The sequence below is a fragment of the Aquarana catesbeiana genome, linkage group LG02 (genome assembly GCF_042186555.1).
Source record: "Aquarana catesbeiana isolate 2022-GZ linkage group LG02, ASM4218655v1, whole genome shotgun sequence".
In the NCBI taxonomy this organism is placed as follows: domain Eukaryota; kingdom Metazoa; phylum Chordata; class Amphibia; order Anura; family Ranidae; genus Aquarana; species Aquarana catesbeiana.
In genome coordinates this window covers 676,526,090-676,552,732 of record NC_133325.1, presented here as the reverse complement: position 1 = coordinate 676,552,732, position 26,643 = coordinate 676,526,090, and the positions used below count along the sequence as shown (strand labels likewise).

Below are 26,643 nucleotides of genomic sequence, written 5' to 3'. Positions count from 1 at the left end.
TTTTGAAGGCCTTTTCCTTTGCTTTTATATGCATTTTTACATTGGAGTTAAGCCATCCAGGACTTTTGTTCGCTCTTTTAAATTTATTTCCCAATGGGATGCACTGGCTAATGCCCTTATTTAATATGCTCTTAAAGCAAACCCATCTCTCCTCCATGTTCTTTGTTTCTAAGATTTTATCTCAATTTATATCTTCTAGCAAGGTTCGTAGTTTAGGGAAGTTGGCTCTTTTGAAATTCAGTGTCTTTGTGTTCCCTTATGTTTCCTATTTGTGTGATTTATACTGAAGCCAACTGACCTGTGATCGCTGTTTCTTAAATTGCCCCGTATTACCACATCCGTGATCAGGTCTGTATTGTTGGTAATCAGTAGATCTAGTAACGCCTTGTTTCTAGTTGGTGCGTCTACAATCTGACCCATGAAATTGTCCTGCAAGACATTTAGGAACTGGCGAGCCTTAGACGAATGCATGGTTCCCTCCATCCAGTCTATGTCTGGATAATTAAATTTTCCAGATTGGTTTCCGGAGTTTGGAAAGAGTGTTGGGACGGAATCTCCAACCCAGTGTCCAGGCATGCCCACCCATTAAAATGAAGGACTTGGGCATAGTTCCAGGCTTCCATTATGAAACAGGCATGCTCCACCCAACAGACAGCACTCCATTCGTGTGTCTGGGAGACAAAGAGTGGAGACAACTAGGCGAGTCCAGGGGATTGAAGGGATCTGGAAGCCTCAGAGGAGTAAGAGAGCCCGGAGTTTTAGAAGAACCCCTACTAAAAGGGTCCAGGGCTGTGAGAGCCAGAGACACTAAGAAAGCCAAGAGAGCTGAGAGGGGGTCAAAACTGGAAACACAGTGGCACTGTGTAAAGTAGTCTAAGGGACCAGAAGCCAGGATTAAGGCCTAAGGATTAAGGCCAAAATCCCTTATGTGGGCAGAGGAGTAAAAGCGACAGGTGCAATGTACCTGCTGTTGAGCCCCATGATCCGTCGGTGTCTCCATGAGCAGGTGATGATGTGTTGTAAAGCACTCACAAATGGAACATAATGGATAGATGGCACAAAAGGTTGTTCCCAGTGGACCAGGTTTCTATGGGTAACCATGGGGCAGACATTACAGCTGATGTGCCAAATGGAGAGACTTCAGAACAGTCAGTAGTCAAGGACGCGTTGGCTACTGCAGAAATGAACCCTCTTCAGGTTGTCATGTTGCATAGAAATTTACAATGGTTTTAGTTAGAATAGGAAGGGTAAATCTTAATAACATTAACTTACAATATGGCTCATGTAGCAATTGTAAATGCTATATAAATATATATTTCATCACAGGTCTCAAAATTCAAAAAGTCTTGAGCTACTTGCCAGGCCTTAAGAGTTACTGACCACCAGTTGTCCCACCCAACCCCTACCCTGCCCCACCCCTAATTCCGCTCCTAAAAACGCCTTTGTAAATTATCTCATGAAATTACAGCGTTAAATGTTTTATGCAGAATTAAGTTACAAAAATAAATATTAACAACTTTAACAATATTAACATAAAGCATATCAGTACCCATCAGTGCAGCATATCAGTACCCATCAGTGCAGCCTATCAGTGCCCATCAGTGCAGCCTCATCAGTGCCTATCAGTGCAGCCCCATATCAGTGCCCATCAGTGCAGCCCTATCAGTGCAGCATATTAGTACCCATCAGTGCAGTCTCATCAGTGCCCATCAGTGCAGCCTATCAGTGCCCATCCGTGCAGCATATCAGTGCAGCCTCATTAGTACCCATCAGTGCAGCTTATCAATGCCAATCATTACTGCCCCATCACTGGCCATCAGTGCAGCTTATCAGTGCCCATCATTGCCGTCTCATTACTGGCCATCAGTGCAGCTTCATCAGTGGCCATTAGTGCAGCCTATCAGTGCCCATCAGTGCAGCCTATTAGTGCCCATCAGTGCAGCTTATCAGTGCTGCCTTATCAGTGCAGCCCCATCAGTGCAGCTTATTGGTGCCACCTCATTAGTGGCCATCAGTCCTGCCTCATCAGTGATCAGCAGTGCAGCCTATTAGTACCCATCAGTGCAGTATATCAGTGTTCCCTTATCAGTGCAACTCCATCAGTGCCGCCACATCAGTGGCCATTAGTGCAGCCTCATCAGTGCCCATCAGTGACGCTCCATCAGTGCATATCAGTGCAGCCTCATCAGTGCCCATCAGTGCAGCTTATCAGTGTCCATCATTGCCACCTCATCAGTGGCCATCAGTGCTGCCTCATCAGTGCCCATCAGTGCTGCCTCATCAGTGCAGCCTTATCAGTGCGCATCAATGCAGCATATCAATGCCCATCTGTGTAGCATATCAGTGCTGCCTTATCAGTGCAGCTTCAACAGTGGCCATCAGTGCAGCTTCATCAGTGCAGCCTTATCAGTACGCATCAATGCAGTATATCAATGCCCATCAATGCAGCCTTATTAGTGCCCATCAGTGCAGCCTTATCAGTGCCCATCAGTGCAGCCTATCAGTGCCCATCAATGCAGCCTCATCAGTGTCCATCAGTGCAGCCTCATCAGTGCTTATCAGTGCCCATCAATGCAGCCTATCAATGCCCATAAGTGTAGCCTCATCATCAATGCAGCCTATGAGTGCCCATCAATGCAGCCTATCAGTGCCCCAGTGCCCATCAGTTTAGCCTACAGTATCAGTGCCCATCAGTGCAGCCTTATCAGTGTCTATCAGTACAGCCTATCAGTGCCCCAGTGCCCATCAGTATAGCCTATCAGTGCCCATCAGTGCAGCCTTATCATTGCCCATCAGTGCAGCCTCATCAGTGCCCATCAATGCAGCCTATCAGTGCCCATCAATGCAGCCTATCAGTGCCCATTATTGCAGCCTATCAGTGCCTATCAGTGCAGCCTTATCAGTGGCCATCAATGCAGCCTATCAGTGCCCATCAGTGAAGCCTCATCAGTGCTTATCAATGTAGCAGGGATAAAGGGGAGGAATCGGGAGAATTGTCGGCCGGATCACACAAAGCGGAGATCACCCACTGTAACACAGCTTGGAGAGAAAACGCTGGCCATTGTCAAACAAAGTCTTGCCTCCTGGACTGGTATTGGACCAGTGTGCTGTCTATCATAGGGACTGGTAAATGAGGGAGGACCTTGTTTGACAGCAACCGGCATTTCATATCCAAGCTATGCTACAGCAGGAGATCCACGCGCTGTGTGATCCGGCCGGCTCTCCTCCTGACAGTTTCCTGGCTGATGGCCACACCACTTCTGCCAGAAGTGATCAGCCAAGAAACTGTCAGCCCAGTCCGCCCCTGCTTCACACTTTGGGGGCTATATATCATATTTTTTCATGAAACAATACTTTTAACAAAAAATGTTTAAATATATCCAAGATTAGTATAAATATTTCTATCCCAGGTATTGTACAAAGGACACGTGAATTTGGAGATCAATTATGCAAGAAACAAAGATGATTTGACCATGAATTTAGAAAGGGGTTCTCAAAAGCAATGGGAACATCAGTAAAAAATAAAAAAACAGAAAAACCTTTATGATATGCACAACTTCTGAGTTTTAAAATATTTCAAAAATTTGTAAATAGGAAGGGTTTCCCTCTGGGATGGCAAAATTTGTACCACCAACCTGGGGAGTTTTGTCTTGCCTTCCTCTGAAACCAAAATCACAGGAGGTGTGAAAGGTTTTTTTTTATTACTTTTTTGATGGAGTGGGCTCAATCCTCAGATCTACTACCAAGTCTTTTCTGCTGTACAGGACCCTGATGGGAAGATCACTTTAACTGTCATTTTAACATGGCTCTAACTTTGTAGGAAGGAGTCAGGCTGTTTCCTGTCACCAGTTTCTGCCTGCAAAATTATTTTCTATGCAGACAGTACAGAGTACTGTGGGGATCTGTACTGAGGAACTCAGCCTCTCGGCCAAACTGCCTACATGGCATTACCATTCCAGATCTCCTCGCTGGACTCCTAGCCAATAGGGAAGACACAATGAAAGGCCTAATCTCCATTACTCCACCAAATAAGGCCAGTAAGGGACATGGTGTTGGAGAACGGTAACTTGGGAGATTAAGACCCAGAATCAACTAAAACGTGTAAGAGTTTCTGGATTACGATTCAATCTGCCAGCCCATAATGCCAGCCTTGTTAAAAATGAAGATAAAAAATTATTAAAGCGGTTGTATACCTTTATTTGTAACTTTTACCTACAGGTAAGCCTATAATAAGGCTTACCTGTAGGTAAAAAAAATATCTCCTAAACCTGTAAGGTTTAGGAGATATTCCCCTCGCAATGAGCCGCTGACTGCAGCGGCGCATGCGCACAGGGGACTCTCGGCTGACAGCCCGGCAAACTCCGGAGCTTGCCGGGCAGAAGTCTTCCGCGCGCATGCGCGGGAGTGACGACATCGCGGCTCCGGCCACTCACAGCGCCGGAGCCGCGATACCCGGAAGACACGCCAAGGGGAGATGTCGGCTCCCTCGGCGTGGACCAGGTGAGATCCCGGCGCCTCGTTCTAAGGTAAGTATCTCGTAATGAGCTAGTATGCGGTGCATACTAGCTCATTATGCCTTTTCCCTTGCAGGTGTAAAAAAAAAAAAAAAATGACAGCGGGTATACAACCGCTTTAACTAATATTTAATCAATGTGTAGGGAGCGGACAGTCCCTTTAAGTAACTGTCTGAAAGGGTGACATTAGCACATCCAATAAACTTCTGGTTCCCGCACATTTAATGAATAGTAATAAATCCTCAGTAATCCACATGGAAATACACCATTTTATCCATAAACACAATGTTGGTGCCTAAACAAGCTGAAATATCAAATTAGATCCAAAAATATGGTACCTAATTACTGTTTATTTATTATTGAGATTTTAGTTCATGTTGTTTGCACATCTGGTGTTGTTGAATAAAATCAACGTTCCTGATCAGGAGAATGTTTATCAAGATAAAAATATCACAGACCTGGAATGCCCTGAGCCTTTTGTTTACTTTCACAACATTCAGTCATTTACATTTAAATATAAGCCACTTACTTTTTGAAACACTGGCGGATTTGGTATTGGAGGACCAAAAGACGGCACATCTTCTCGTGCAGTGACCGATACCTGATTAAAAATAATATTAATAGCAATCATTAAACAAATCAGCTGTCTCTCACATTTAATCATTTTAATGATTTATTTATTTTTGCAGGCCATTAAACTATTGGTAAACTCAAGCGATATATAATGGCAAAGCTTACTCATTGGTTAAGCATGTTCTCTAGGTGAAAAGTGAACAAATTGTTCTAAATATTTTTTTTTTCCTATTTTAACAGCGGCCATCTGACTGCTTGGTCTCCTCCTCTACTGGCAAGCTCTGAATGCTGGGGTAAAAGTCTCAAAATGATGCTGGGTGGCAAGTCCCAGGGGCTCTGTCACATCTGCAGGCTGTAGGTAGGGATACCTCCCCTAACATTAAGGGGTTGATTTACTAAAGGTAGCTTGACTGTTCACTTGGCAAGGGATTTGCACCTTACAAAGAAAATTTGCCCTTATCTTTATGAACATGGTGAAAAAAATAACAGTATTTTGCATAGACATGATTCAATGATGGAAGTTAGAATAGCTTCACCTCATTCCCTTGCAAAGTGAACACACTATTTGTCTTTTGCAAATCAATCCCTAAAGCCCTGTACACACAGGCCGAATGTCAGGAGACATTCGGCCCCATGTGTATGTCGGTCTGTCTGACCAAAGCTGACCGTTTGGCCAGGTCTGTCGGATGAGCATGCTGGAAAACCAGCGTCTCTGACTGACTCCCGATCAGTGCTCTCAGCCCATGGCAGAGAGCACCGATTGGAGCATTCTGGCAGGAGAGCATGTTTATTGGTTTCCCGGGCTGTTATTCCATTGGGTTAACTTAAAACAAGCTCTCTGGCTTTTGTACAGAAGTTGATCTACCAATTGACTTCTGTACAACCAGCCTGTTGCGTCTTTCCCAAATGATCAGTGCTGCTGGCTTTATTTGGCAACACTGATTAGTATATTCTGATAGCGGGGAAGTCTCCCCACTGACAGAATATGAGTACCTAGTGGGAGTGATTCCCCCATCCACATTGAGTATGGGGGAATCATGTCTTTTTTTTTCAACCCACTGCTTGAACGGAAAAACAATTATTAATGTATGGCTTGCCTAAGTCCTGCACACTTAAAGAGGAAGTTAAGTCTTCCTTTCAATTGTACCTACAGGTAAATCTATAATAAGGCTTACCTATAGTTACTGTAAATATCTCCTAAACTTGCACCGTTTAGGAGATATTTACTATATATGCCAACGTCATCGACCGTGACCGGCGGCTCCGGCGCATGCGCAGGAGTGATGTAATCGCAGCTATGGCCAATCACAGTACCGAAGGCCGCAAATCTGGAAGAAACTCCAGGGAAAATGTCAGCTGGTGTGCGGGTGCGCTGAGAGAGCTTCATTCTAAGGTAAGTATTTCATAATGAGCTAGTATGTGAGGAGACATTATGCCTTTGTCTTACAGGTCTCTTTTATTTTTTTTTGTTTTTCTGAGTTTAAAACCTCTTTAACCTCCCTGGCGGTTTTCCCGAGTGTGGCTCGGGGGTTAAATTTCAGCACCATTAGCGGTAACCCCAAGCCACACTTGGGATTGCATTGCAGGATCCTGGTGTGGTGTACTTACTTTGTCCCCAGGATCCTGCGATGGTCCCCCTCTGTGTCCGTGGGCTCTGTCTTCTGCCCGAAGCCTCTCTGTGCCGGGCTCCGTTTCCTGTGAGCGTCACGACGCACGGGGGGCGGAGCCGGAGGCAAATTCAAAAAAGTGAAAAATCATAATACATACAGTACACTGTAATCTTACAGATTGCATTACTGTATGAAATTATTTCACGTTCCTTTTGTCCCTAGTGCTTTGTCCAATGCCCTGCATGCAGTTTTATATTATATATACTGTTCTTTCTGCCTGGAAACTTAAGATTGTCCATAGCAACCAAAAAGTTTCCCTTTACGTCAAAAGTGGTTTTAGACCAGCTAGAAAACAGCGATAGTAAATTAGAATCACTTGCAGAACTGAGCGATAGTGAATCGTGGGAAAATTAATTTTATTATTATTATATTATTATTATTATATATATTTTTTTATAATTATTTATATTTATTTATTATATTATAATTTATGATTTTGTGTTTCAAACTTCATCATACCCGGAATATCTACTAGACTCTTGGTGGACAGATTTAAGTGTGTTATTGCTAACAATTACAGGCCTACAATATAAAACGCCAGATTTCTATGCAAAATAATTGTACTGCTTTAAGAAAAAACCTGACATAATCATACCGCCAGGGAGGCTACCCTAATGCCGCGTTCACAGGAGCGGACTTTACGGCAGACTTGGTCCGGCAGACGGGAGTCCGTCGGATAATTCGATCATGTGTGGGCTCCAGCTGACTTTTTTTCCCAAAAGTTCGATGGACCTAGAAATGAAACATGTTTCAATTCTTTCTGATGGACTCGAGTCCGGTCGAAAAGTCCGTTTGTCTGTATGCTAGTCTGACGGACAAAAACCGACGCTAGGGCAGCTATTGGCTACTGGCTATGAACTTCCTTGTTTTAGTCCGGTCGTACGTCATCACGTACGAATCCGTCGGACTTTGGTTGATCATGTGTAGGCAAGTCCGTTCATTAGGAAAGTCCGTTGGAAAGCCAGTCGAAAAGTCCGCCAGACCTAGTCCGTCGAAAAGTCTGCCCGTGTGTACGCGGCATAAAAGCTATTTAAATACTGCAAGAGAAGGGCCAGTCTGGCAAATTTATGGAGAATACAGACATTTAATTTTCAAATTTGCCTAGACTTTGGCAGAGAGATCTCACTATATGCGTATCCAAATCTTTAATAAATGAGGGACTGACTCAGTTCACTAGACTTCACTAAAATATCACCTTTGGGAGAAATGATCATTTAAATAAAAAATTTTGTTTAATTGTTTATCAAAAGTAAAGTTAATCTCTGCAAAGAAAACAAAGACTCAATCCACATAACTCTGCAAAGGAAACAAGGATTCCATCCATATAGTTGAAAATGATGTATATAGTACAACAGCAAAATCACAATTTGGATGAGAAACCTTTTGTACTGTACTGTATATATACACTTTCTTATACAATGTGCATTTGTATGCGAGAACAACAGTCATTCTACCCTCTGCGAGCTTTAAAATCATCAGGCCAATAAAATTAAAACAGGCATATGGCTTTCTAATTCATAGGCCATTACAGTTTGGCTGAGCGCATCTCCTCCCTATTATACTCATAAAGTAGTAATTCCTCCCTAATAACCCCATTTCTGTAACATTGGTGTATGAGTCTCTGCCTGGTAACCATCCTGAAGGGGGAATTTCCTGTCTTCCAATATTATTTGCACAAGAATATTGTCTGGATAAAGCCAGCTGCTTCTTGGAAACAATTAACAGCTCTGTGCTGGCCAATCTGTTCTTTTCAGGACGCCTCACCAAACAGCACATTCTGTAATGCTTTGTATAAAATGGCAATTTATTAAAATAATGCTGCACCAGATATAACTTTGTGTTGCTCTGAGCGCAGCTTCCTGTTGTAAGCTAAGCCTTATTGTTTTATTACTCCAAAGCTTATGTGCCAACACCCACTCCTGCTGCCGGTGCTTAGCCGCTTTTCCTCTCAACTCGTATTTGTTGAGACAGAGAATGTACACAGATAAATAATGTCAGCTGAAGGATAAACCCAGCTCTGAACAAACTACTAGCTGAAAAGAGTCTGACATTCTACATTTTTTAAAATTCTGTAAACAAAATTAGGGCTTTTTTTAAAGGGAACGTGTGGAGAATAAATTTGGTGAATATACTGTATATGTTCCTTGCTGTCATGCTGATCTAATAGCTTCAGTATTTTTTAAGTCGCTGACTTGGAACCATTATGAAGATGGGGAGTTGTGACTTTTTCTATGACTTTTTTGATCCTCATATTTGTTTCAATTCTGTGTCTCAAAGTGCAGCCAGGCAACGGCAGCCTTTACTGTAGATATCACACTTTTTTCTAATAAGTCAGCGCAAAGCATTGATTGACATTGTGCAAAGTCCAATAGCTTAGAGCAGCCAATCAGAAATCAGTTCTCAACAGATCAGACTACAGTTGCATGAATTTTCTATGGATAACTATATTCTTTCCATCACTCTTTGCATATTGATTACTCCAATTTATTACATGCTAGACAAAGCTACAACGTTAAAAGAGCTTTAGCCAAGCTTTTTAGCCATACTTCTTTTGTAGGTTACAGGAGGACAATTAATTTTGTCCTCCTGTGACCCATTGTTAGCTGATAGTGGGCCATGCCTACTATTGCCCAATATCGGCTGATGGGGTAGGGACCTTCCAGGCACAGGAAGCATTCCGACAATATTGTCAAGCTCCACCCTGCTGCCTGATTGACAGCAGGCTCTGTCTTTGAGCACGAGGCTAAGAGCTGGTGCCAGCCGTTGCCCGCACGTTAGATGTAATGCAGGAAGAGGAAGATCCATAAAGTTATGATTATTTTGATATTGCACCTGAACACAAGAAATAGGGAAACTCACCTTGGGTCAGAAATAGGAGGAATAGGGTTAGGATTATTTGTAAAGGGGAAGCAGAAAAAGAAAGGAAAATGACAGTTACTAGAGAAAGGAGAGAAGAGTTCCTGAGATAAACCAGAAGGCTAAAGATATGTTCTTGGAATGTTCGGGGGATGAGGGATCTGTCTAAAAGATTAGCAATTTTTTCTATGGCCAATGCGAGTAAGGTCAAAATACTTTGCTTGCAGGAGACACACCTCGAAAAATATACAATTTGCACTTTGAAGCGCAGAAACTACCAGGTACAATACCACTCTGTTCACACCTCCTACTCGAGGGTGAGTATTTTGGTAGATTTGGGGGTTGCTTTCTCCTGCAGGCAGAGTAAGATAGATGAGTATGGATGATATGTTTTCTTTTCTGCTCGGTAGAGAACAGGGTGTACTGGCTAATGTTTATATCCCCCTGCCATTTGGTATAGAGATTCTGAATTATTTAATGAAGTTTATCATGGACAAACCAAAAATACCTGTTATAGTGGCAGGAGATTTTATTATGACCATGGACAAGAGTCTGGACAGGTTTCCACCTGGAGCACTGTTGGGCATTATACCTAGCAGCCCGCTCCTCCAATTTTGTGGGGAGACAGGGCTGGTAGATATTTGGAGAAAGTGGAATCTGGAAGTAAGACAGTACTCCTGTTACTCTAAGACACACTCCACATTATCCAGAATTGACCTTGTGTTATGTAATGAAGAGGCTTTGAATATGATAGAGGAAGTAAATTATGAACCAAGAGGTCTTTCAGACCACTCACCTGTGTTTTTTTCAATAAAAATGGGGAATAGTTATAGTAGGAGTGACTGGAAAATAAATCCCTTTTGGCTGGAGCTAATGGAGGATTCAGGAAAAATAGCAGCCAGCCTAGATGAGTTTGTAGAAGTAAATGCAGAGTCAGCTCCACTGGGAGTGATCTGGGAGATCCTGAAGGCGTTCATTTGGGGTGAGTTGATACAGCAAATTAAGAAACAAACAAGGGCAAAAGAGATCATCACTGGGGAGAGTGTGAGAGTAGCAGAAGCACGGTACGTGGAGGACCCGACGCTAGAAAGGCATAGGGAATGGTCGGAGAAACATTAAGAATATAAGAAACAGGTCTTAATGAAAGCAGAAAATAAGAGGCTATTTCAAAAACAATGCTTTTTTGGGGATTGAGAATGAGTGGGGCGCATCCTGGTCCTAATAGCACCCTCATCTATTATACTTGCCATTTTGGTCGAGGGGGCCAGAATCACCAGGTCTGTACCAGAAATAGTGAATGCATTTAAAAATTATTACAAAAACCTGTATAGTACATCACAGGTAAATGTAGAGGGTTGAAGATCCCGTCACTCTCAAAAGAGGATAGAGAGGGACTGGAGGCCCCAATAACAAAAGAAGAGCTACAAAGTGCAACAGCAGCCATGGCAAACCAGAATGCCCCGGGACCAGACGGCCTGCCAATAGAAATATACATATATTGCTTCCAAAACTACTGGAAGTACTCAATTTGGCGGCCGGGGAGGGTAAACTACCACCATCTATGACAGAAGCAACAATTATTGTTTGCCAAAGGAGGGGAAAAATCTACTTGAAGTAGCATCTTATAGGCCAATATCCCTTTTATGTTCAGACGTAAACATTTTAGCAAAGGTGTTAGCGGCAAGGTTAAACAGAATAAATTTGGATAGAGCTGCAAGTGTGAATATAAGGTGGGCATTATTAAACCTCCAGTTGCCAATGATAAATGAGGGGACAAGGGCTATCTTGTCACTGGACGCGGTTAAGGCCTTTGACAGCTTTGAATGGCAAGTATTAGCGGAATTTCAATTTGGCCCTAATTTTGTTAAATGGTTTAGAATATTATATGAGGCACCTAGGGCCAAAGTGAGAATAAATGGACAGTGCTCCGAGTGGTTCCAGTCGGTGAGGGGGACGAGACAGGGGTGTCCATTATCGTCCCTGCTGTTCGTCCCCGCAATGGAGCCACGCAACGGGAGAAGAGAAGGTTGCATTATACTCGGACGACGTGTTGCTGTTTCTGGGGGATACGCAGACTTCCCTGGGAGCAGCAATGAAAATAGTTAGAGACTTTGGGCATCTTTCTGGGTTGGTAATTAGTTGGGAAAAATCTGTACCTTTGCCAATAGATCCTCTTAGAGAGCCCCTGCAACAACAGATACCTCAAGTAAGGGTAGTAAACCAAATTAAGTACTTAGGTGTTAATATAACAAGAGACCCGAGACAATATATAGCTAACAATATAGTCCCACTTATGACAAAATTAAAACAAAAATGCCGGGTTTGGAACCGGCTTCCTCTCCCGGTGGCTGATCGCTGTAATTTAATTAAAATGGTTTGGATGCCACTGATTTTGAAAAATGGTTCGGCCAGAATCTGCCGGTGAACGTTGCAGCTACCGAGAGAGGAAGGAGGGCTAGCATTACCACACCCGAGAAATTAGTTTTTGGCAGCACAAATGCAGCATATGAGAGGAAGTAACCTGCCAGTGGGGGGGGGGGGGGGATTGGAAGGGGATTGGCGTTGGTAGACACTAGTCATGATACAGTAGTGGAGGCAGTTGAGACGGACTCTTTTTGTTCCAGGTGTCCTACAGCACAACTCATGGTAAAGAGCTGGGAACCCGTTAAGGCCCTGTTGGGCTATAATGGGCTCTCTGAATGTTCCCCCTTATGGGATAATAAAAACTTAAAGGAACCTAAGGTGATGGGGAAAATTGAGGAATGGGAACGAAAGGAGATTCATAGTCTGGCACAACTGTATAGAGCAGGGAAACTGAAATAATTCCAAGAGATAAGGGAGGAATTTGCTGTCCCAAAATGGTCTTTTTTCAGATACCTGCAGGTCAGACATGCCCTGGACACACAGTTTAGAAAGGGGACATTAGAGTGGAGTGAGATACCCTCTCTCTCCGAAAGGTGGTTAATGCTAGGATCTCTAAGGTGCTGATTTCTGACATGTATGGATGTATAAGTAAGGCAGAACTGGGGGGGGAGGGGGTGTAGGACTCCCTAATAGGGATAAATGGGAGGAGGATATTGGAAAAATAACTGAGAAGCAATGGAGCCGAATACTGGCATTAAAGCCCACGGTCTCATTATCACCCTCACAGATTGTATCCCACTTATTTTTGGTACACAGATCATACTACACGCCCCTGAAATTTTTTATGTTTAGAAGAAGACTAGATGCAAAATGCCCAAGGTGCGGGGATGTGAAGGGAGATTTGGTGCATATGATCTGGAGATACCCCAAATCATACAGATATTGGAGGGAAATAGTTAATAAAATAAATTCTGTATTTGGGGCATCTCTAATGTTTTTTTAGGAGACATACAGACCACAATAACTACATGTCTGTTTCAAGTAAGAAAGTTGATCGCACAGAAGTGGCAAGCAAAAGTCCCCCCGATGGTAGAAGAATAGATGAATGTTATGAAAGATATGATATGGAAGGAAAAATTTATATATAGTAAAGGGGAAATATTAAAAAATATGAGAGATTGTGGAAATTATGGTTAGAGGTGGAGTAATCCCAGTTATATGGAGATGGAGATGGGATTGGATGGGGGGGGGGGTGATGAACGAAAGATGGTAACAAGTGAGGGGTGTCTAAGAGTAGGGGGACTATGAGAATTTTGGGGAGGGAGTGGGGAGGGGGGGAGAGGTGGGGGAGGAGGTGGGATAGGCGGAAAATTTATTTTTGTACTGTTGTATAAGATGGAAAAATGTTTCAATAAAAAATAAGTGATTTAAAAAAAAAAAAAAAAGATAAAGAACAAGAAAAATGGTGCGCTTATTCTGTGAATACACAAATAAATCCCAAGCGGAGTGATGAATAACAAAGGAATTGGGAAAAATAATAAAAAATCCAAAATATAAATACATAATATAGAAGTAAAAAAAGGTCCAAACAAAAAACCAAAACCAATAAAAAAGGGTGTGAAAAAACAAGTGGATCTGATTCTTGATAGAATAAATGGTTTATCTAGTTGGAATAATACTCTCCAATGATAAAGGGATCAAACAGAGTTAGCCACCACCAATACAATGTTTAAAATGGCCGCTCACCTCTAGGTATGACCTGAGGGTCAAACAATGCTCAAATTAATGACTGATACATCTCCAAGAACATCATTTTTTAACATGACTCCAACTATGTTTGCAGGATCAAAGGGATGCGAGATCTCCGCTGTAAATTCCAAAGAGTCTGCACAGACCCACTCCAGAGATGGCTTAACTCTTGCCCAGCAGTCACAGAGGAAGACAAAGGAATACATAGCGCAATATTGCCAGTACAAGTAAAAATATATTAAATAACTGCTTACTTGTACTTGTACTGGCAATATTGCGCTATGGATTCTTTTGTCTTCCTCTGAGTGACTGCTGGGCAAGAGTTACGCTATCTCTGGAGTGGGTCTGTGCAGACTGTTTGGAATCTACAGTGGTGATCTGGCATCCCTTTGACCCTGCAAACACCATTGGAGTCACGTTGAGAACTTTTGTCTTGGAGATGTACCAGTCATTCATTTGAGCGTTGTTTGACCCTCGGGTCATACCTAAAGGTGACGGCCATTTTAAACATTATATTGGTGGTGGCTATCTCTGTTTGATTCCTTTATCATTGGAGAGTATTATTCCAACTAGATATACAATTTCTTCTATCAAAATCCAGATCCATTTGTTTTTTTACCCCCTCTTTTTTTATTGGTTTTGTTTTTTTGTTTGGACCTTTTTTTACTTCTATATTGTGTATTTATATTTTGGATTTTTTATTATTTTTCCCACTTCCTTTGTTATTCATCACTCCACTTGGGATTTATTTGTGTATTCACAGAATAAGCGCACCATTTTTCTTGTTCTTTATCTTTGTTCACTAGTGTTTTATGAGTGTGCTATAAGTGGTTGCAGCTGTTTATTTATATTATTTTATTATATATTTTTTATATATTAATTTTAAAATAGGTCACGCAAAGCAGCGCGCAAGTACATATATACATAACTCTCATTAGCAGCAATGTAAGTAGAATTTGTGGCAATTTGGAAATTCTGTACCTTCAGACAGAGCTGAACCCCTAATATATAAATTATATAACAACATTTACAATGATCTAAGTGGTTTATGTGATATTTTACTGTAAATGCCACACTGCTAACTGCATGCAAATGTAATCTAATGTGCCTGGTTATAAACTGGAATTTAATAGCAACAGGTACTGCAAAGAATCTTCCTCTTTCACTTCCTTGGGACTTTTTTGTCCTGCTCCCACGAGATCAGCAAATGTTTTTTTTTTTTTTTTAAAGTTATCTTTATTATAATTTTAAGTGCGAACAAAACAATACAGAGCCTATTGGGCATACCCAGGCTCGTTCACTACAACTACAAAACTAGATATAAGATGAGAAAAAAAAAAACACACATAAACTACCTAAACCATTGTACGCTCGACCACCTGTGTAGAAAATTCAAAGCAATTCTTCAATTCCACATATATCCTACAAAGCTCACTTTAGGTTCTTGTGAAATAAAGTGTACATTATAGATACATAATTGCATTCCCCCCCTCCTCCTGACTATTGACCGAGCATCTCAGGGGTGTTATGAGATCGGAGATGCCTCTTGGGTCATTCACGGTACTTAGTAGAACATTACTAATCGTCCATCGAGTCTGCATTAGTGGACAGGGAATCCGTCCAAATATCCCATATTTTGTGGAATTTTTTGGCACATCCACGTGACAGGTAGGTAGCCTTGTATAGTGGTAGAGCCGCATTCACTAACCTCTTTCAAAATTGTAATGAGGGTGCGGATGAGGCCTTCCATCTGAGTACTGTCGACTTACGGACATAATAAAGTAGTAATCCTAGCAGGGTTCTAATAGTCCGGCTTGGGGCCAGGGGTTCCACAAGTCCCAGCAAACATACCTCTACAGACAGTGGTACAGGAACAGTGGTGACAGTCAAAATAAAATTGGTTACCTCAACCCAAAAAATTTCGATCTGTGGACAGCTCCAAAATATGTGTATGAAATCCGCTGAGGATGAGTTGCATCTCCAGCAGGAGGGAGGAATAGATGGATATATTTTGTGTAGACGCACGGGTGTGTAATATATCCTATGTACTATTTTAAACTGCACTAACTTGTCTCTAGCTGATACTAGCTGTGAAAAGGGGCACTCCCACAGTTCCTCCCAATCTTCTGTGTCTAGTGTAGGGAAATCAATCACCCACTTTGCCTTAAGGTTTTCTAATCCCGTGTGTACATTAGGGAGTAACGCTTTATATATGGTGGATAAGGGCTTAGTTAGAGTTTCGTCCCTGAGCAGAGTTTCCAGATTTGAAGTGTAAAAGGCCACTTGGGCATGCTCAAACTGGGTGTTGAAGGCGTGTCTAAGCTGCAGGAATCTAAACAGGTGAGAGTTGGGTAAATCATATTGTTGTTTCAACCCGTCAAAAGTCTGCATTCGGCCATCCAAACAGATCTGATTTATATATTTGATGCCCTTGCATGCCCATATACTAGGGTCAGGAATGGACCCAAATTCTGACAATTGCGTGTTAAACCAAAGAGGGCTGTGCGGGGATATGTGTCCAGAAGGTGTGGGGCGCATGGAATTGGCCACCGACCACGCTCGTATAACCGCTTTCATTGCCGTTGTAAGAGGGAAGGGAGCCCTAGGACCCCAGTAAAGTAAGTTCCGTAGTGCCTCGTATGACCCCAGATGTGCTGCTTCTAGAACCACTGCTGCATTGGACTCATCAGAGACTAGCCAGTTGTGGGCATGTGATAATAGAGCCGCCACAAAATAAGAATGGAGGTCAGGGCAAGCCAGGCCTCCCTCCCCCCAAGGTCTCTGTAGCACCGCCAGCCTAAATCTCGGCTGACCGGCTCCCCAGAGAAAAGATAATAGAATGGTATTTATCAGGCAAAAAACTTTTTTTGGAATCCAGATAGGGGCGTGTCTAAGAACATAGAGAAAAGCGGGCAGTAGTTTCATCTTGAATAAATTAATCCTCCCAATTAGAGAGAGGGGGAGATGTGCCCAAGCCTTCAGTCTTGTCCTCATCATTTGTATCAGTGGTTCGAAGTTAAGGGTATAATAATCAGAGGTAGATGTGGAAATGTGGATGCCTAGATATTTAATTTTGTCTGTCCATAATAAGGGAAGGTTGGGATCTGCTATGTCCTTTGCGGCTATATCTATCGGTAATATTTGGGATTTTTCCCAGTTCACTTTGAGTCCCGAGCAACTATTGAAATTTGAAAGAATGGTCAGCGTCTCATGGAGGGATTGAGCAGGGTCATTCAAAAAAAGAATGAGATCATCTGCGTATAAAGCCACTTTCTCATGTATGGATCCCACCTGTATGCCCCTAACCCCCTCTGCCTGTCTTAAGGCCGAAGCAAGTGGTTCCATCACCAAGGCAAACAAAGCCGGTGACAGCGGACAACCTTGTCTCGTACCTCTTCCCACCGAAAAAGGTGCCGACAGAGCACCATTAAGTTTTATCTGCGCTGTTGGGTCCTTATACAAAATATCGATCCACCTACGGAATTCTTCTCCAAAACCCATAACCTCAAGAACCGAAGACATATAAGGCCATGCCACCGAATCAAATGCCTTTTCAATATCTAGCGCAACCAATACCCTCGTGGAGGACTCAGTGGGAGGCAGCTGAAGATGTGTAAACACTCTACATAGATTTATATCTGTTGATTTCCCTGGCATGAAACCAGTCTGGTCTATATTAATCAGGGATGGTAGAATTGTCCGCAGTCTGGTCGCTAGTATTTTTGTTAAGATCTTGAGGTCATAGTTTAGCAAGGAGATCGGCCTATAGGAAGTACAGAGGGATATGTCCTTGCCGGGCTTTGGAATGAGGACTATGTGTGCCTGGTACATAGAAGGGGGCAAGGACATCTGCCTTTTACTTTCAGAGAAGACCTTCAACAGTTTTGGTGCAACTAAAGAGGCATACATTCTGTACCATTCACCCGGCAGGCCATCTGGTCCCGGCGTTTTTCCACTGGGGAACGAACAAATCGCTGCCTCTATCTCCTCAGTGGTAAAATCCTTATCTAAAAATTCAAGATCCTCCTGTGAAAGAGTGGGTAGGTGCAGGGAATGTAAAAACTCCCTACGCCGGTCCTCAGGCCAGCCAGGGACTGCTTCATATAATTTTTCATAAAAGGATCTGAATTCATCCAAAATTTGCTCAGGAGTAGAAAGCACCTGACCATCCGAACCACGTATTTCTGACACCACTGTCTTCATTTTAGAGTCCGCAACTAAATTTGCTAGAAGCTTGCTGTTCTTGTCTCCGGACTCAAAGATCTTCCCCGCCAGAGATTTTAAATCCAGATGCGTGGCCGATGCAAGATGTAGAGACAATGCTCTTCTTGCCTCAGCTAGCTGGCTGAAGTGATCCCGAGTCGGGGAACCAGAAAAAGTCTCCGCTGCCTTAGCCTCTCCCTCCTCAAGGGCCTGGACCTGACAGGACATCTCAGAACGAACCGTCTTGATAGCTGAAATATATTCACCCCTGGTGTTGGCCTTAAAGGCGTCCCAGACTACCTGTGCTGAGGTTGAGTTCTCATTGATCTCCCAATATTGTTGTAGTTTAGGAGAGACTTCCTCCTCCACCCTCGTGTCCTGTAACCATTTTGGTGCTAAACGCCAACAGTCTCGACTCCTGGTGTCAGACAACCCCAAGGTGACCTCTAAGGGCGCATGATCTGAGAGGCCCGCAGGTAAGTACAAGACCCCCCTCACCGCCGCCAGGGCACAGGTGTTGCCAAAGACCAGGTCGATCCTGGAGCCTGATTTATGAGTGGTGGAGTAAACCCTAGTGGTTTGGTGCTTCCATCTCCAGATCTCAGTGTAATTAAGTGCTTGTGCCCATTGAAGTAGGTCCGGTGAAAACACCCTATTTGGGTTGGACGAGTCCAGAGATGGGTCCAGAATAGAATTAAAGTCTCCAGCTATGTAAAGTCTGGAGAACTGTAGTGTAGCTAAATGTTCATATATTTTGTAGAGGACCTGTTGGTTGAAAGGAGGGGGAATGTATACATTTACTAAAGCATAGACCACTGCTCTGATCTCCAGTAAGAGGATTATGAATCGGCCCTCCTGATCAGTTTGTAGATGTAGGACCTTATATGCAAGGGATTTGTTTAATAAGATGGCCACTCCCCTGGCGTAACTGGAGTACGTTGCATGAAATGCTTGCCGTACCCAGGGTCTACATAGTGCTAGGATCTTATTCCCCAGGAGATGGGTCTCCTGCAGGAACAAGATATGGGGTTTGTGATTATTCAGGTATTTGAACATTAATGCCCTTTTAACCTTATTATTAAGACCTCGTACATTCCATGTTATCAGTTTTAACTCCATAAAGGCAATAGCAATTTATAATGCAGCATAATGATACCTACGTGTGAGAGATCAGCCCCTTTGGGCCCAAGGGAGAATGCAAAGAGGAGAACAAATTTTACACTGGGCATGGTGAGCATTGACAGAACACATGTATATATATATACTTCAGTCAGTGGACATAGAGCGTACAAAAAAAAAATTAAACAGAAACAGTAACCTGTAAACTCCCTACTGACCATGAAATACCCCTAACAGAGAAAAAAAGAAAAACAGAACTATGGCCAGTTTAATACCCAAAAACCTGAACTCAAAACTCCTAGAACTTCAGACTTCTGTGAAAAGTTCCAAAGTGCGGCGATTCAGTGCCGCTGATGCCTCTTCAATTGGCGTGAAGAAAAACTGGGGGGGGGGGTAGATACTGTAGTGAGGTGTGTCCAACAAGGTAGCTCCGGGGTAGAAGAATGTAAAAGTACTGCATGTCTAGTCCTGAACTAGAGGAATCTCCAGTGATCAATGGCTCTTGCAAAAGAAAAATCATAATCAGTTGTAGATTAAACATGCCAGCTCCCGGGGTTAGGTTGGTCTCCCACCCAGCATAACGGGTAAGTCCTGCATGGGAGTTCAGGAGTCAATTAGCAACAACTTTAGGTGATAAGACCCAAGGGGGCTATACAACAGACTGATAACTGGACAAAATCCCCACGAGCCCGGATCCAGAAGGGAGATAGTTTTCATAATAATTCTATCGGGGAGCCACTTGTAGTAAGGGATAATATCTGGTGCTCACCCCAGGTTGTTTAGCCAGTCATCTGCATCAGCCGGAGAGTCGAAGAACCTGACCGAGCCATTATGGGGGACCCGGAGACGACTGGGGTACAACATACTGTATTTAATGTCCTTTTCGCGTAGGCGTCTACGGACGTCATTAAAGGACTTCCTCTTGCGCTGCAGGTCAGCTGAAAAATCCGGAAATAATAGGACTGCAGAATTGCCATACTGGAGCGAAGGATGTTTGCGAGCTGCGGAAAGGATCCTGTCTCGGTCCCTGAAGTTGAGGAAGCGAACCAAGAAGGGTCGGGGATTCGCACCAGGGATAATGCGTCCCGTGGGTACATGGTGGGCACGCTCGACGACATAGGTCGGGGAGATATCTGCGAGGCCTAGCAGACTTTTGAAGAATTCTTCCGCGAACTCCGCCGGTCTGTCACCCTCCTCCCCCTCAGGGAGACCCAGGACTCGAACATTGTTGCGTCTCGCCCTGTTTTCTGCGTCATCGGCTTTGGCGACAAGCGATTGTACTGTGCGTTGCAATTCCGCTATGGTATTGGAGTGGGTAGCTGTAAGATCTTCAGTGGCAGAAATTCTGGTTTCCGATTCAGTCAGCCTGCCCCTAATCTTATCCAAGTCGTTTCTAATGAGATTACATTCTTCAGCTAATCGGTCTATTCTCACCAGCATGGAGGTTTTGCTTTGTTCAATGGCGGCCAGGATCAATGCGGTGCTGTCCTGGGAGGGTGGGGCACGCGGCGAAGCCTCGTGCTCCATGGCTAATTCGGTCAGCAGTTCCTGCAGCCTCCCTATGAGAGAAGAGTCAGGCTGTGTAGCCGGTACAGGGGCCGAGCGGCCTGGTGTGGATGAATTTTTGGGCCGTTGCTTAGGGCCCATGAAGCTGAAGGCAAGAGGTTGATAAAATGGAGCTGGGTAATAGTCAGCCTTCAGTGTACAATCAGAATGAGGGGAGGGAGAGGGCACCCCCACAGCCACACAGCAGCCAGTCAGTCACTGTTATAGTGTTCACCACTGGGGTATTTTCCAGGGCAGCAGTGCAGTACAGATTTTAGGATCCCAGTCCCAACAGAGGATAGACTTCAGGGCCCAGTGCAGCGGTCAGAAGGGTACTACAGGTATGCCGCAGGTATTTAGTCCCAGAAGTCCGCAGCGCAGAGAGGTGGGCTGTAGTTGCCAGCAGCCCCCCGTGTAACTTGCTAACAGTGACAATCCAGTGGGAAGGGCCGATCGTGGGCACTATGCAGGAGAGGCCCAGGTAGCCAAGATGAAGGGATCAGCAAATGTTTAATGACTTAATGCTGTGAATTACTGTTCTTTAATCAAGGGAGGGGGAATTTGAGGGTTCTGAATGGTCTAAGTGGCTGTGAGGGCAGGGCTTTAAAATGATAAAGTTCTGTATTTCTACTTGGCAAATATAACAATTGGGTGTGGCATATAATACGATTTTTATTCTATAAAATCTTTGGCCCCTTTCACACGATCTGCCCGCAAAGATCTGCCTGCCCGTTTTTCAAGCAGATCTGAGCAGGCCACCCATTGACTAGTATGGGCAGGCAGATGTCAGCGGGGATGCGTCCGCTGACAACCGCCTGTCATCCGATCCGACAAAACAGACAGATGGATGGGATCGAGTGAAAACGGACAAGCTGCCGGAGTAGAGGGGATCCAATATGATGGGATCGAGTGAAAACATGAAAACAGACATTCTGGCGGAGCAGAGGGGGGCGCTGTTTGCTAAGGAAACAGAGGATCAGGTAAGTAAATTTGCTTTTCATGTCCCTAGACTAAACACGCAGTTAAAGTGATTGTAAACGATCACCCTGTAAAACAACCAATTCAGTATAAATAGAAATAAAAGGCAAAACGTTTTTGTATAGATAAAAAAAAAAACAGTATAAATACCTTTTTTCCCTTTTTTTAAATAAATTATCACATTCCTTCTGTTCTCAGCTGCATAATAGCTGGGGGGGAGGAGAAGCATCAGTACACTGAGCTTGTCAGTGAATGACTGTGCAGCGATTCAGGACAATGCTGATCATTGGACGAGAGTACACAGAGTTCCCAGCATAGCTAGAGGTGTGCTCTCCTGCTTAGTGTGTTCAGTTTTTAATAGGAAAGCAGGGGGACTAGCAGGATCAAAAGGGATTTCACATAAAGGAAGCAATACAAAAAGAACAGGATACTTTCTCATACAAGTACATGGTACAGCAGGTACATATCAGGAATTTGAAGTGTTGGGATAACAAACTCTTTAACCCTTGCAGTGCAGGCACAGTTCTACTGCAAGTGTGGAGTTCTTAGTTAACTGGAGTTCGGTTTTAAATCAGCCTCAACACATTTGTGCTTTGTACTTTGAAGAAAAGGTAAAATTCACATATAATTTCATTTTCCTAAATCTCTGAATTTTTTGATCATTTTGACATGCAGTTATCATATGTGCTCAGGTGTGAGACAAGTTTATCTTAGAGGTACAGTATCTCACAAAAGTCAGTAAACGCCTCACATTTTTCTAAATATTTTATTATATCTTTTCATGAGACAACAATGAAGAAATTACACTTGGCTACAATATAAAGTAGTGAGTGTACAGCTTGTATAACAGTGTAAATTTGCTGTCCCCTCAAAATAACTCAACACACAGCCATTAATGTCTAAACCGCTGGCAACAAAAGTGAGTACACCCCTAAGTGAAAATGTCCAAATTGGACACAATTAGCAATTTTCCCTCCTTGGTGTCATGTGACTTGTTAGTGTTACAAGGTTTCAGGTGTGAATGGGGAGCAGGTGTGTTAAATTTGGTGTTATTGCTCTCACTATCTCATATCGGTCACCGGAAATTCAACATGGCACTTCATGGCAAAGAACTCTGAGGATCTGAAAAAAAGAATTGTTGCTCTACATAAAGATGGCCTAGGCTATAAGAAGATTTCCAAGACCCTGAAACTGAGCTACAGCACGGTGGCCAAGACCATACAGCGGTTTAACAGGACAGGTTCCATTTCGAACAGGCCTCACAATGGTCGACCAAAGAAATTGAGTGTACATGCTCAGCGTCTTATTCAGAGGTGGTCTTTGGGAAGTAGATGTATGAGTGCTGCCAGCATTGCTGCAGAGGTTGAAGGGGTGGGGGTCAGCCTGTCAGTGCTCAGACCATACGCCGCACACTGCATTGAATTGGTCTGCATGGCTGTCATCCCAGAAGGAAGCCTCTTCTAAAGATAATGCACAAGAAAGCCTGCTAACAGTTTGCTTAAGACAAGCAGACTAATTATATGGATTACTGGAACCATGTCCTGTGGTCTGATGAGACCAAAATAAACTTATTTGGTTCAAATGGTCAAGCGTGTGTGGCGGCAACCAGAAGAGGAGTACAAAGACAAGTGTGTCTTGCCTACAGTCAAGCATGGTGGTGGGAGTGTCATGGTCTGGGGCTGCATGAGTGCTGCCGGCACTGGGGACCTACAGTTCATTGAGGGAACCATGAATGCCAACATGTACTGTAACATACTGAAGCAGAGCATGATCCCTTCCCTTCGGAGACTGGGCCGCAGGGCAGTATTCCAACATGATAATAATCCCAAACACACCTCCAAAACGACCACTGCTTTGCTAAAGAGGCTGAGGGTAAAGGTGATGGACCGTCCAAGCATGTCTCCAGACCTAAACCCTATTGAGCATCTGCTGGGCATCCTCAAACAGAAGGTGGAGGTGAGTGGAAGAGGACTCCAGTGGCAACCTGTGAAGCTCTGGTGAACTCCATGCCCAAGAGGGTTGAGGCAGTGCTGGAAAAAAATGGTGGTCACACAAAATAATGACACTTTGGGCCCAATTTGGACATTTTCACTCAGGGGTGTACTCACTTTTGTTGCCAGCAGTTTTAGACATTAATAGCGGTGTGTTGAGTTATTTTGAGGGAACAGCAAATTTACACTGTTGTACAAGCTGTATACTCACTACTTTACATTGTAGCAAAGTGTAATTTATTCAGTGTTGTCACATGAAAAGATATAATAAAATATTTACAAAAATGTGAGGGGTGTACTCACGTATGTGAGATGCTGTACACTTCAATCAAAATAAAAAATAAATAAATGATAACCTTGGAGAACACTCCATCTGCTCAGTGAGTCAGTCTTTTGTGCAGGAATTTGATTCCTGTCCCTTTGGTGGCTAAACCAGTGATTTGAAATCTCCTGCAGTGACCCAGCTGAGGTATCCACAAACACACAGACCTGACTGTGCTGTCTCTCACACACAGAAATAATTGAGTACCGCCTGTGATACTTTTTTTTGTGCACTAACATTCAAATTTTCTGGACAAGCTTTAAGGGTGTACCCCCTTATTCAAGGTCTGAACAATACTGCTTAGACCTTAAAGAAGGGGGTATACCCCGAAAGCTTGTCCTGATAATTTGGATGTTAGTGCAAATAAAGAAAGTATTACGGACAGTACTCAATTGCTTTTGTACTAATATGGCTACAATCCTCTCTCATACAGAAAAAAAACTTACTCTCAAGGTTACACCAGCTGCCATTCAGATTGAAGCCTGCCTTGTAGTTTGGAATATGAGTGGTAATGCAGGAAGTAGAAAGAGGGAGTTACTCAGCATGGACTTCAGGAAGAATACTCCCAGTAATCCTATGAGATGCTATCTGGATTCTCATTGCAGTAAATTACATAGAACTCAGATTAAGGTACCGTATATACTCGAGTATAAGCCGAGTTTTTCAGCACATTTTTTTGTGCTGAAAGTGCCCCCCTCGGCTTATACTCGAGTCAAGCACTTTTCTGCAGCAAAAAATGACATTTTCCGAACCGACTTTGGGGCCCCGAGGTGCTAGGAACCCCAAATTTGGTGTGCAAACCCAGTGGAACTAGTATCATAACATATCCAAAGCTGGGGTTCCTAGCACTAAGTGGCCCCAAGATACGGGGCCCCAAAGTCGGTTCGGGAAATGTCATTCTCTGCTGCAGAAAAGTGCTTGACATTTTCTGAACCGAATTTGGGGCCCCCCTATCTCGGGGCCACTTGGTGCTAGGAACCCCAGCTTTGGATATGTTGTGGTACTAGCTCCACTGGGTTTGCACACCAAATTTGGGGTGCCTAACACTAGGTGGCCCCGAGATACAGGGCCTCAAAGTCAGTTTGGAAAATGTCATTCTCTGCTGCAGAAAAGTGCTTGACATTTTCTGAACCTTTTTGTGGGGCCCTGTATCTCAGGGCCACTTGGTGCTAGAAACCACAGCTTTGGATATATTGTGGTCGGTCAACTGTGTCCATCTGCAGCAATGTCATTTCGGCACCCTTTGGGTCCAGAGACACCAAATTTTGGCTGCAGCTAGGGGTCATCTAGGAACCCTTAACTACTGAGTTTGAAGTTCAGGGGACCTATGGCTGCAAATGGGCACAGTGAGGCTGCAAATGAGCACAGTGAGGCTGCAAATGGGCATTGTTAACCCTCTTTTCCACTTACAGTAGCTGCGCATTTCTCACCCTAGGCTTATACTCGAGTCAATAAGTTTTCCCAGTTTTTTGTGGCAAAATTAGGTGCCTTGGCTTATATTCGGGTCGACTTATACTCGAGTATATATGGTACACTGAGTGAACATTCTGACTTTGCTGTCTGAAGCTGCTAGATAGGTAAATTTGAATTGAGTAGGTTATATACTGTCCCTCTGCTTTCCCCATCTCTCAAACCCTGACTAATATGAGTATCTGCTATTCTGTATTACAACTCTGCAAGTTCCAACTGCTCACCTGATAGATTCCCTATCTTCAAAAATAATTTCATGTTTCAAATTCTCTGCTACCCTTCTTGTGGACAATCTCTTGCTCTGATTCTCTTTGTAATGCTGTGGCAAACCGTGATTTGTACAAAGTGTACAAAGTACGTGACCCATAGGGATTGATTTACTAAAACTGGAAAGTGCAAAGTCTGTGCATAGAAACCAATCAGCTTCCAGGTTGTTGTTTTTTGTCAATGCCTAATTGAACAAGCTGATGTTGGAAGCTGATTGGCTACCATCCACAGCTACACCATATTTTGCATTTTCCAGATTTAGTAAATAAACCCCATAATGTCTGTTTTAGGTATATTTTTCTGGATGTCCCCAAACTCCGTTGGGTTTCGAGGGCATTGCACATCTTTTATTAATAGTAAGAAAAAAATGCAACAGAAAACAACTGCTTAGACAACATATGAATCTCATTGCATACCTTGTAAGTTGTATAGTCCGTCTCTGGATTCTCGACTTGAACCACAATGTACGCATGAAGAAAGTTTGATGCAATCATATCTGGGACAAAGGGAGTGTTTTCTTCTTGAAACACAATAGCCACAATATCATTACCAATATGTCTCTTCCTCTGCAACTGCAATGATAAAAACATTGGGACTAATGATGTGTAGAAATAATGAAAACTCAAATGATTTGTTCCACAACAATTTATTTATAGGTCCTTCAGCTTACAGTCCATATAAAAAGATTATAGCAATGTGATAGATTGTGTAACCATAAAATGTCCATCCACAAATGGAAGCCTCCACAAGGGGATTAGAAGCAAAATCCAGCAGAAGCTACAGAGTATAAAAGAGAAGAGAGGTGCCTCTAAGTGTAGCAATATGTTGCTAAATGTTGTACCTTCATTAAATGTAACCATATTGCTGCACTTAGAGGCGCCTCTCTTCTCTTTTATACTCAGTTTTGACATGACACTACTTGTATATTATCAAGACATCGCTTGTATATCAAGTCAAAATTTATTAAAACATTTTGCTTGTCTTGCAAAATGCTCTCAAACCAAGTTACTCTCAAATCAATG

The 26,643-nt window shown here is 43.2% G+C and overlaps 1 protein-coding gene across 21 annotated transcripts in view; it reads right to left on the bottom strand.

Annotated features, from left to right (window-relative positions):
- The window catches only part of RAP1GAP2 (RAP1 GTPase activating protein 2), a 1,157,030-nt gene that overhangs the window by 74,155 nt on the left and 1,056,232 nt on the right, over nucleotides 1–26,643 (bottom strand). For all 21 annotated transcript variants that reach the window (XM_073616723.1, XM_073616725.1, XM_073616724.1 and 18 more), the window contains 2 exons: nucleotides 26,038–26,193; nucleotides 5,044–5,115 (listed from right to left, as the gene is read on the bottom strand). In XM_073616723.1, the coding sequence (XP_073472824.1) occupies nucleotides 5,044–5,115; nucleotides 26,038–26,193 (228 nt within the window). The remainder of the gene's footprint in view (nucleotides 1–5,043; nucleotides 5,116–26,037; nucleotides 26,194–26,643) is intronic.